We start from the raw sequence: 12,582 nt of genomic DNA, 5'->3' as shown, positions 1-12,582 counted from the left end.
CGCGGGGCTCGGATCTCGGGGAGCCGCCCCCCCGGAGAGGCGTCGGTCCCAGCGCAGGTAGCGGGCGTGGTCGCCCCAGCCCACCCGGACTCGGCCTCCGCGCAGCAACCTCCCGCGGGGAGTCCCCGCGCGCGCTTCCAGCATCAGGCCACTGCGCGATGGGTTTTTGCATCCCCTTCCCTGGCTCCGAGGCTACCCACTCTTCCCCCCTTCCACCCCCCAAGTCTGCGTCGCTCTCCAGCCTCAGGCCCCGCCGCGGCCCCAACTCCCAGCCCTGGGCCCTCGCAAGGGTCGTGCCACTCACCTGGGTCGCGGAGCCGGGGTCGGGAGCGGTCCCGCAGGTGGTAGATGAAATCCTGGCAGCTGTCGTGCTCCAGGGCCCCGCGGGCGCAGAGCTCGGCCAGCAGCTGCAGCGCCTGGTGACAGAGCGCGTCCCTGGCCCCGGGCATCGCCCCCCCGCATCCTCGGACCACGCCGGGCAGGCGGGCGCGGGAGACAACCCTCCTCCGCCTGCCAGCTCAGAGCCGCCGCCGCCTCCGGGCCGTCCGCGAGCGCCGCGGGCCACTCGCCGAGAAGCGGCCCGAGCCCCCGCCCCAGCCCAGCCGGCCTCCCACCGGTTGCATGCAGCCCTGCTCTCCTCGCCCGCTGCTCGCTTGGCGGGGCTGACTCTGCTCGCGCCCGGCCCCTCCGGCCCTCTCTCCCTCCCTCTCCCGGCTCGGCTCGGTGGAGAGGCGGCGCCGCACAGCCCCGCGCGCCTCTCCTCCAGCGCTCCGCCCGCCACTCGCGGCCGCCGGGGCGGGGCTGGGTCAGGGATGCGCGCCGCTGGCTGGCATCCGCGCGCCGCTCGACCTGGAGCGCCCGCGGGGTACCTGGGGCGCTCGCCCGCGCCCACCCGAGCGCCAGAGCTGGCTGGCTCCGAGCGCAGGACCGCGCGCTCAGAGCGGCCAGGACCCGGTTTGGAGAGATGATGAGTGGGGCGCGCTTTCCACCCCTCTCCTTGGTCCTGATGCCAATCAGGATCCTGTCCTGCCTTTCTTGCTGCGTGTGTCCGAAGCATCTTCTTGAATAGGAATCATAAGAGAGGTGCGATTTTGGACCGCATCTGCTAGATCTGGAAAGCCGAGTCCTGCTTTCAAACTTGGAGCTTGCAGCCTGGAAGTCAAACGTGGGCCTTAATAAGGCACCGGACGCCTGAGTGCAGGGTTGGGACATACAAAGGAAGGATCTCTCAAGTGTGCACATTTTCTGAAATGACCCTGATGACTAGATGGAGGTGTTTGGATTAGAACAACGGAGGTCTAATTAATGGTTCCTGAAAAAGATGCTGGGACACCTTACTTAGATGCTGGATGGTGTTCTAAGCAACTGCAAGTAGGAGACCGTCTTGAGCGTTAATAAAGAAAGAATATCATAAAATCTGGAGGGTTTGAAAGGGAACAGAACACCTCTCGCAAACAACTCTCTAGCCTTTCAGCCTATAAATTTGAAAATAATTTCGGATTATTGAACTCTTGGGGAGAGGTGGCTTGGGGAGAATGGAGGTTAAAGAGGATGCCTTTTAAATGTTTCAGCTCATTTAATTTACTCTATGGTCCACCAAAGTGTGTAGAAGTGTTATCGTTGTTTTATCTAAGAGATAACCTAAGTGACGAAGTAGTAATAAGAAGCCTTGACTGGGACAATGTTAGAACATTTGCCTTGCATGTGTGAGGATATAAAAGGAAGGAAGGAAGGAAGGAAGGAAGGAAGGAAGGAAGGAAGGAAGGAAGGAAGGAAGGAAGGAAGGAAGGAAGGAAGGGAGGGAGGGAGGGAGGGAGGGAGGGAGGGAGGGAGGGAAGGAGGGAGGGAGGGAGGGAGGGAGGAAGGGAGGGAGGGAGGAAGGGAGGGTGGCAAGGAAAGAAGGAGAGGAAGAAGGGAAACAAAGGTCTTAGCTTTATGGTAGGCTATTCTTGGGGACATTCGATAGTCAATCAAAAATAAAATAAAAAAGAAAAAAGAAAAAAGAAAGAAAGAAAGAAAGAAAGAAAGAAAGAAAAGAGAAAGAGAGAAAGAAAGAAAAGAAAGAGAAAGAGAGAGAAAGGGAGAGAGGGAAGAAGGCAGAAAGGCAGGAAGGGAGGCAGGAGGGAAGGAAGGAAGCCAGGCAGGAAGGGAGGAAGGAGGGAAAGAAGGAAGGAAGAAGGAAGGAAGAGAGGGAGGGAGAAAAGGAAGAAAGGACGGGAGGGAGGGAGGGAGGGAGGGAGGGAGGGAGAGAAGGAAGGAAGGAAGGAAGGAAGGAAAGAAGGAAGGAAGGAAGGAAGGAAGGAAGGAAGGAAGGAAGGAAGGAAGGAAGGAAGGAAGGAAGGAAGGAAGGGTCTTGGCTCCAAGGTTCACTCTTGGGGAATCTAATAGTGAAACCTAAAATGCAGAAAAGTACTTCTTTATGCCAGTGTTCTCCCAATACACAAGCCTGCCTTGAGTGATACTAAGGTTTCAAGGACCTGATATTAGAATAGAAGCAAAATGAAGATAGCTCCAGAGTTGTGAACTTACCAAATAAGCAGACTCTGCACTATGGAAATTAGGAGGAAGGAGAAAACAGCATAGAGGGAGTCCATGACGGAAGCTAAACAGAAACTGTCCCTGAACAGAGGATAAAGAACCAGTGGCAGTAGAGGATAACCAGGATGTGATGCTAGTACGTTATGGCAGAGGAGAATGTGTCTAGGCCTACAGAATGGGAACACTGATGTAACTACGGTTTCTTGTTAAAATTTATTTTGTTTATTTACATTGTGAGAAATTGAACTCACAGCCTCATACATACAAGTTAAGGTTTCTACCACTAATTCCCAACCACAAATCATTTAGCTTTATATTTGTGTAACATCAGGAATAGAGTCCAGGACTTCAGGCAATTTCTCCATTGTTAGATATCTTCATGATAATCCCCTGGGTTTATATCTTAGGTACTATATTATGATACCTAAACAGCATAGGTCTTAGCATATAAAAAGGCAGAAAAAATGTGCCAAAGAAAGAATAGACTAAAATAGTTTAAATTCCTCTAGATGTAGAGAGAAACACAGGCAAAAATAGAAAACGATCATGACTTTTATGGGTGTCTGCTGATTGACTGTGCGACATATGCCAACCTCTGTTCTTTATGTACCCATTAAAATTTGATGGACTGACTATCCTTAATGTCTTTTTCTACTCAAACAATAACTCACATTGGGAACAAGTGATTGAGAAGAGTGATATTATTTTAAATAAATGGCCTTATTCATTCACTTAGTACTGCCCAGTAACTCTAAATTTTCAAATGATCGTGTGTATTTATCTCATTCTCTGAAACTGACCTTCATTCACCAAAGTTCAAAGGTGTCAATATAATCAGTTTTAGACACTCTACTATTGAGATGTATCTAAGACTCCCAATAAGGGTGCAATGATATAAGAAAAATGCTGAAAGCAGTAAGTTTAGTTACAGAATTGCCTTGACAAGCCAGGCAAGATAGAATGAGGACAAACTGGGTCAAAGGTGTTGAGCTAAAAAAAAACTTCTGGGAAAAAAAGGGGGTGGCGGAGAGGTAGCACAGCTGTAGGGCATTTGCCTTGCAAGTGGTTGACCCAGGACAGACCATGGTTTGATCCCCCATGTCCCATATGGTCCCCCAAGCCAGGAGCGATTTCTGAGCTCATAGCCAGGAGTAGTCTCTGAGCTTCACTGGGTGTGGCCCAAAACCCAATAAATAAATAAATAAATAAATAAATAAATAAATAAATAAATAAATAAATAAATAAATAAAGGTGTTGAGCTGAGCTGATTTGCAAGAAGTTCCAAAATTAGAGATGAGGAGATATGGGACAGAATCACAGGTATTAAAAGGAGAAGCATGGGATAGAGAAGGAATCAGCAAAAGCTGTATCTATGAAACAAATTTTTTTATTGTTTTATTTTGGGGACACATCTGGCAATGCACAAGGGGTTACTTCTGGATCTGCACCATGAAATAACTCCTGGCTGTGCTTGGGGGACCATATGGGATTCCAGGGTCAAAAATACCCTACTACCGCACTAATACTCTGGCCCTGAAACAAAATTTTAAAGTAAGTCAGAAGTGTTCTTGGAAGAAGCAGAAAGTAAGACATCCAGGAAGACTAGGGAAGTGACTTTAATATTTTTTGTGTCATAGGTTTCTTGCTTCATAATACTAATTTTAGGTTGTTGTAAAGATTATACAAATACTTAAAATTGTGATGTTCTACACAGAGGCTATATAATGTTGCTATTTTGTGTTTCCTATTATGTACCAGGTGCGACATATAGCATAATTTCTTTCTCACAACTTCTTTAAGAAGTATATGGGGTTATTTCCTATTTCACAGAAAAAGAAAGTGAAATTAGGTGATTAAATATTTTTTCCAAGTTGTAAGTTACTTCCAGAACAACCACAACTATTATTCCCAATCCATGGACCTTCTTGCAATCAATGAGACTTTTAAGTGAGTATTAGAAGCTTATTTGTTCTTTACAGAATCTTTTTTTCTTCATTTTTTTTTATTTAAACACCTTGATTACATACATGATTGTGTTTGGGTTTCACTCATGTAAAGAACACCACCCATCACCAGTGCAACATTCCCATTACCAATGTCCCAAGTCTCCCTCCTCCCCACCCGACCCCCGCCTGTACTCTAAACAGGCTCTCCATTTCCCTCATACATTCTCATTATTAGGACAGTTCAAAATGTAGTTATTTCTCTAACTAAACATCACTCTTTGTGGTGAGCTTCCTGAGGTGAGCTGGAACTTCCAGCTCTTTTCTCTTTTGTGTCTGAAAATTATTATTGCAAGAATGTCTTTCATTTTTCTTAAAACCCATAGATGAGTGAGACCATTCTGTGTTTTTCTCTCTCTCTCTGACTTATTTCACTCAGCATAATAGATTCCATGTACATTCATGTATAGGAAAATTTCATGACTTCATCTCTCCTAACAGATGCATAATATTCCATTGTGTATATGTACCACAGTTTCTTTAGCCATTCGTCTGTTGAAGGGCATCTTGGTTGTTTTCAGAGTCTTGCTATGGTAAATAGTGCTGCAATGAATATAGGTGTAAGGAAGGGGTTTTTGTATTGTATTTTTCTTTACAGAATCTTTAGATCTCCCTTCACCTCTTGCTTTGGGGCAGGCAGAGAGAGGGAGTATGGGAATACTGATAAAGGGAAATTAATGGTGGTGGTGGAGTTGGGTTGGAATACTGTATGCCTAAGAATCAACTTTGATAAGTTTGTAAATCATGGTTCTTTAATTAAGTAAACATAAAAATAAGGGGCCGGAGCGATGGCACAAAGGTAGGGCGTTTGCCTTGAACTTGGCTGACCCAGGACGCACCACAGTTCAATTCCCCGGCATCCCATATGATCTCCCAAGCTAGGAGTGATTTCTGAGAGCATAGCCAGGAGTAACCAACCCCCGAGCATCACTGGATGTGGCCCAAAAAATAAATAAAATAAAATAAAATAATTTCAGCAAAAACTAATCAACCAAAAAAATAAACCCTAGTCAACCAGACTTGGATTCAATATCAATTGAATATCAATTGTATCTTCCTTCTCTATGAATAATTTGGGCTTTATTTACCTTTGCATCAAATCTAAGCTGATTCTGTGACTCACTTTAACCAAAGGAGTGAAATGATATGCTAGTGTCAGAATGGTGGTTGGATAATGGTGGTTGGCATTAACACAGAGAAAAGAGGCCCTTAGAGCACTGCTGGTAGGAGTGAAACTTGGTGCTCCCATTATAAATAACAGTTCAGAACTATTAAAAATAAAACTAGGGCTAGGGCCAGAGTGACAAATCATGAGTCAGAAATGCATGATTTTCAGGTGCAAAGACCTAAGTTCAATATCTGGCACCACATAGCACCTCTCAAGTAAAACTGATTATAGCCCTGGAAGACTATAATTCCAAGCAATTCATTGCCAGATCTAGCAATGAAGACCTTGACCTGCACTGAATATCACTGGCAATGGCCTCCAGGCTTCCTGAACAATACTAAGAAGTTCCCTTTCTGAAGAGATGAGTTTCGAAATATTGCATGACTGAAACCAAATTATCAACAACTATTTAACCCTGTATCTCTCTCTCTCTTTTTTTTTTTGTTTTTGTTTTTGTTTTTGGGTCCCACCCAGCAGCGCTCAGGGGTTACTCCTGGCTCTATGCTCAGAAGTCGCCCCTGGCAGGCACTGGGGACCATATGGGATGCCGGGATTTGAACCACCGTCCTTCTTCATGAAAGGCAAATGTCTTACCTCCAGCCCCTTAACCCTGTATCTCATGGCGATTTAATTTAAAAAATGAAAGTGGTCCCTCACCATTTATTTTTTAAAAAGCTTTTTTTTTTTTTTTTTTTTTTTGGTTTTTGGGTCACACCCGGCCGTGCTCAGGGGTTACTCCTGGCTGGCTGCTCAGAAATAGCTCCTGGCAGGCACGGGGGACCATATGGGACACCGGGATTCGAACCAACCACATTTGGTCCTGGATCGGCTGCTTGCAAGGCAAACACCACTGTGCTATCTCTCCGGGCCCTAAAAAATCTTTTAATTGAGCTACTGGGGGGGAGCTGAAGCCCAATAAGTCTCTAGAAGTCTCTCAAGAGGCCTGAACAAGGGTGCAGCCTGCCTTTACTAAGGTCAATCTAAAAGACTATGTGAGGCATTGTGCAAGAGAAAGCGAACACTGAGGCCAGTAACCTTGGGAGAAAAATGTATTTTAGACAGGGCATATTCTAGACACATCCAAGCCAAAGGGAACACTGACCCAGTAGCCTTGGGAGAAAAACATATTTTAGACAGAACATATTCTAGATGCATCCGGTGAGTTGGTGAGTTGAGTGAAGCAATATTGGTTATCTATGTAACCAGGTGCTAGGGGAAGTTATGTTAGGGGATCATTGCTTATTATGTAGCTAGACAACTTGAAGAATCTTAGGGAAAACACTTATGCTGTTATCTGTGTAACCACAAGCCTTGAGAAATAGCTCAAACAAAGTATTTTGCTCTATACTTCTTTTTACTGCTCTTTGTTTGCCCCCCCCTCCCCGCCATGAATGATATATAATGATCTGCCCTCCTTACAATAAATGGAAACTAGCTAGTTCTCACTAGAATTCCCATTTTTTTTTGGTCTGTGTGTGTTCTTTGTTTGTATGTTTTAAACTCATATTCCCTCCAAGAAATTTTGTGATTTCTCTGCAGGAGCAAAGAAGTCCACATGCTACCATATAGCTTAACTGTCCTTCTACTAGGTATGAATAAAAGAATTGAAATAACTCTCAAAGAGATACCTGAATCTCCATGTCAATTGCAGTAGTACTTACAATAGTTCCAAAATAGAAACAAGTTATAATATTTGATGCATGCATGATAAAGTGGCAAAAGAAAATAATATATTTAACATATATGACAGAATAGTATCCTGCCATGAGAAAGAAGGAAATTCCTCCATTTATGACAACACAGAAGAAGTTTTAGAACATTATGCTAAAAATTCTGTATGGAGTTAGTTATATGTGAAATACATTTAAAAGTTGGTCTCTTAGAATTCCAAGCTCATGAGGGGGTTGGGTGGTGCAATTTTAAAAAAAAAAAAAAAAAAAAAAAGAAAAAAAAAAAAAGAATTCCAAGCTCATTACTGCCTAAGTCAATAATTGCTCCAATTATATCTATTATAATATGAATAAAATGCCCATATAATCTGATACTATAATGAGGAATAAAAGTTATATCATATAGAATCGGGATAATGAGCTAGAAAACTGGACCACATGCCTTGCATGGATCTCTGGGCATAATTCCTGTCACTGTTTGATTCCCCCAAGCACCAAACCTGGAATAATCTCCAATTACCACTAGGCATGGCCCCAAAACAAAAAAAAAATCATGTATAAATTAAATACTTAACATACATAAAAGTTAAATTATTATGGCTATGTTAATCAATTTGATAAGGCTTTTACAGCATATATTAAAATGAAAATTAATAATAAAATAATACCCTAAGGATTCATACTGTAATTATACCATATTCTTTTTCTTCCTTCTAAGACCCATTATATAATACTTGGGAAATAGTTTGGTATTCTTTTATTAGGGAGCTGGGTTCATACCTGGATCTGCTGACAGCTTGCTTCTGGCTCCTGGTAGTGCTTCAGGGACCATATGTAGTGATGGGGATTGCAACATGGTTGGCCAAGTGTCTTATCTGCTGTATTATCTCTCTGAAACTGGTTTAAAATTTCTAATAAAAGAACTTCTTATTGACGTTACTTGATTTAGTTCATTGCAAGACAGTGTCTTTAACAAAAGAAAAATTGTACAAGACTTGTTCTTAGTGAGCCCAGTGATTAATACACCCATGAAATCCTCACAAACCTCCTGCTTAATTATCTCAAAGGGTATTCATTGTCACAGTTGCTTTCTAAAGCATAATTCACCAGAAATATGAAACTAAAAAAAAAAAGTTCTGGTCTATTACACTATTCTCTCAGCTTAAAAATAAGTCTTCTTTTAATTCTGTGAGCTCAATTCTTCTATTTGAAGTAAATTTTTCATTAGAGGGCCTTGGAGATAGGATAGGAGTTAGATGCACACGCCACTAAAGTTTAATTTCTGGTATCACTTGGTCCTCTGAACATTGGAAGTCACCCCTACGGATCCCTGTCACCAAAGGGCCCAAGCAATACAGCATTGTTAGTCTCTTCCAATGAACCAATGGTCAATCAAGAAACACTAGTCAGGCCCCTGTCCTCTGGGAAATCACTTGGAAATCTTCCCTTCAATTTTCTTTCTTGAGAGAAAATAAAAAACCTATATTAGTTCCAGTAACTCTCTTGGTCTATGTTTGTTGTTTTTGTACTGAGTATTAGGTTATTCTAGAATATTCATTTATATAATATATAAGTATATTTTTTGCTTTTGGACCATACCTTGTGACATTTGGGAACTATTCCTGCCTGGTTTTGTGCCTGACAGTTGCTTCCAGTGGTGATCATTAGGTATTGAAGGGCCAAATCCAGGCTCCCACTGCAAAGTCCTCACACTCCTCACCCTACTGAGACATCTCTCTGGCATCAGTGTTCAACATGTTTAATTTTTCTCCTCAGCAGTAGAGGTTTCTTTCTAGCTTTTAAGTAACCAATGACAGCATTGTAATTGTGATGTATTTGACTTTAAATAAAATAGAATTTATATACTTTTTTATTAGAAAAGCACCATATGGTGGTGAGGTATGGTTGGTATCTGTGCACATCAAACCCATAAATATTAACTCTAGTGTAAGCATGTGGCCTAGACTATAATTAAATTTAATAAAATGAAAAAATACATGTATAAGAGGAACATGCTGAAAAAATGGAAGGCTATGTTCTAGGTTAGAGTCTTGGCTCTCAGTCTGCTCTTTCTTCTTAGAACATGTTTGTCATTCTACCCATGCTCATCTTTTAAAAAAAGACCATAGCAGAGAGCAGATCAAATGTCTGCTGAATAAAATTTGGACCTCAGTACCTTTCAACATTAAGTAAGTAACTTTTTAAATAAATATTTTTGTAGTCCCAGAGCTGGTTTTACAAGTAGATGAAGTTCCTCATCTGTAAGTATAGAAAGCTGCAGAAGTCCTGAGTTACTCTAGATGCTAAGAAGAGAGAATATGAAATACCAAACTAGCCAGAAATTTTACAGTGGTCATGAAACTTTAGAGCAGGAGTCTCAAACTTGCGGCCCGCAGGCCGTTTGCAGCCCTCCCTACATTTTGTGGCCCTGCCCTAGAGGAATCTTTTTTGTTTTGTTTTGTTTTAGTTGTTTGGGTCACACCCCCAATGTTCAAGGCTTACTACTGAATTTGCACTCAAGGATCACCCTGACTTTGCCTCCTGCGGCCCCCAGGTAAATTGAGTTTGAGACCCCTGCTTTAGAGGTTTAAGGAAAACATCCCAACTTATTCTTGACAGCATGTTCTACTTCATGCTCGGTACTAAAAATAGATCTAGAACATATTGACTCGGGTACTCATGTACTAATGTACCTGCTATGTGTGCAGAGAAGATGCTATAGATTTTGACACAATTCAATATGTGTGAGAGAGAAAGTGAAAGATGATCATGTTTGATGGCTTCTTTAGACTTGTTCAGAAAACTGAAAGACCATAGGTTTCCTGAACATTTTTTTTTATCCAAAGAATCAGATTACCTGCTACAGAATAATCACATTGAATCAACCAATCAATTTTTCACATGTCTTTGGAGTCCTTCCTAAGTGCAAAATTTATCGATGTGATTTTTGGATTGAACATAAATTTTTAGTACATATCTTGCATACATTATTCAGCTTTATCTTTCAATACTGCCCATATTTTGTTATCCTCATTACAAATTTCTTGACTTTTCTTTGTTACCTATAATTTAACTGCTCCTAGTTTACTTTTTCAGATTTTCTTCTTATCAATCCATTCTAAATTTTTGTCAGGAAGCAAAGTAAAAGTATATCCTGGATGTTTTTGCAAAGTTATTATAATACTATGTTGCTACCATATCCCAAACACTCTAAAATAATCTCTATAACAATCCTGTGATGGTATATTTATCCATAATTTTGTTTCTACTGTGAAAAAAGAGTAAAACTTAAGTGTCCTGAGCAACACTACTCAGCTAGTCAGGGAATAGTAATGGGCTATGTGACTCCTGGCCTTAACCAATTTTGCTTTTTATATAGGTCCAGTGAAGGCAAGTGAAAGTACAGGTCACATTATCTGAAGTAGTAAATTTGCTCAAAAAAACAAAATCAAACAAACAAACAAAATAACCCAATTCAGATTTGGCATTGTACCTTCAACACTTCTCATGTTTGCAATTAGATCTACACCTAGATTTCATTTTCTGCAGAAGAGAATTGGAAGACTGATCAATGCTCATTTATGTTCTGTCTGGTCTTTGCAAGCTTGTTAAATATCTCTTTATAGCAGACATTCATTGAGCAATTACTTTGTACCAGGTACTGTATGGTCTGTTTTCCATGCTTGGTTTATCGAATCATTCTATAACCATTTGAAATTGAAATTATTATCATCCTCACTATAGAAGGGAACATCAAAATTTTGAGGTCCCAGTCACCTGCCAAACTCATGCAGCAAGTGTTGGAACAGATATGCAAAGCCATTAGGGGAGACTAAAGACAAATTGAATTGCAATTGCTCTTCCCATGAATTTCATACCAGAATTGTCTGGTATAAATTTTTCAAATTTTATACATTTTGGAGAACACTTATAATCCTCTTAAACAGGCCATAATCAATATTTAAAAAGTACATTGTAAGGGCTTTGTGATAGCAAAACAGTTAAGGTGCATGCCTTGTATGCTGCTGACCCGGGTTCGATCTAGTATCCTCTATGGTCCCCTGAGCACTGCCATGCATAAGTCCTGAATGCAGAGTCACGAATAACTCCTGAGCACAGTTGGTTGTGATTCCCCCCAAAAAAACCAACACAAACCAAACCAAAAAAGTACGTTGTAGACAGTTTACTAAAGTATTGATTAAAACCAAAGTGATTACATAATAAACTGCAAACTACTCAATATAAACTATTCTCCTCTTAGACCCAACTAAGCAAGCAGAGATCAAAATGGCCCAGACTCTCTCCTTTGGGTTTCTCCTAGCATACACACTCTGCTGCCTCTTTTCTGCATTTCTGACTTACAGGTAGGCATTAGAATTGACTTTATCCAGAGACTTCAATTTTTCCATCTATAATTTCTAAATTCTTATTGCATAAAATTAAAGTTTTTCTATCATTAAATAACTACAAAATAATTTTTGTCCCTTACCATAAAAATTGTTTTTCACCTTGTTACTTGGGCAGTACTTTACTGAGTTTTTCACTCATATTTTTTCTTCCATTTTATTAAATGGGTCTTTAAAATATGTGATGTGTGTGTGTGTAAATGAAAATTGCATTTATAGGAAAAGTAACTTTTCAAACTTGGTCCATTAGGAAGTAATACATTCATTGGTTGTAATACAAAACCAATTTCCTGGATGCATATTTCTAAATGAAGCTTTACACTTTGTTCCATTTTATTCCCTGTGGAAGTACATTTGTTTCTTGAGGGTGAGTTTCTCAGGCTTATCATGGCCCAGCAGTGAGTAAGGGTGAGGGCTTTCATATTTCTTTTAGGGTCTTTTGAGTTCAGGCCTCTGTGTGAGAGTACAGTACACTGGAAAGGAAACTCATCAAGTTCAGATAATGAAAGATTTTATGCAAAATATGAACTTCACTGAACTGCAGATGGCTGCCTAACTTTGAGGGTTTAATTAGAAGAAGTGTGCCTTTTAAACTACAATTCCTATTGATTAAAATAAAAGCATATGCCATAACTTTCTTTTATATGTTAAAAAGATAACATATCAATTTTGCAGCTTGAAAGCATTTTATTTAAAGGTGCATAATGTTATTTATGGATTCCTTCAAGATACTGATTCAATAAAGTAGCAAGAGGAGGGTCTTGTTCATTTTTTGTTTTAAGATGTTTGGGTATTAA

The 12,582-nt window shown here is 40.9% G+C and overlaps 1 protein-coding gene across 1 annotated transcript in view; it reads right to left on the bottom strand.

Moving 5' to 3' along the window:
* SYT9 (synaptotagmin 9) overlaps positions 1 to 449 on the bottom strand; it is a 238,614-nt gene extending 238,165 nt beyond the window's left edge. The window contains exon 1 of the mRNA XM_049780289.1: positions 305 to 449. Within this exon, the coding sequence (XP_049636246.1) occupies positions 305 to 449 (145 nt within the window). The remainder of the gene's footprint in view (positions 1 to 304) is intronic.
* Between the last annotated feature and the right edge of the window lie 12,133 nt (positions 450 to 12,582).

Source organism: Suncus etruscus, chromosome 9, assembly GCF_024139225.1.
Source record: "Suncus etruscus isolate mSunEtr1 chromosome 9, mSunEtr1.pri.cur, whole genome shotgun sequence".
Lineage (NCBI taxonomy): Eukaryota > Metazoa > Chordata > Mammalia > Eulipotyphla > Soricidae > Suncus > Suncus etruscus.
This window is presented reverse-complemented; position numbering and strand designations above follow the sequence as displayed.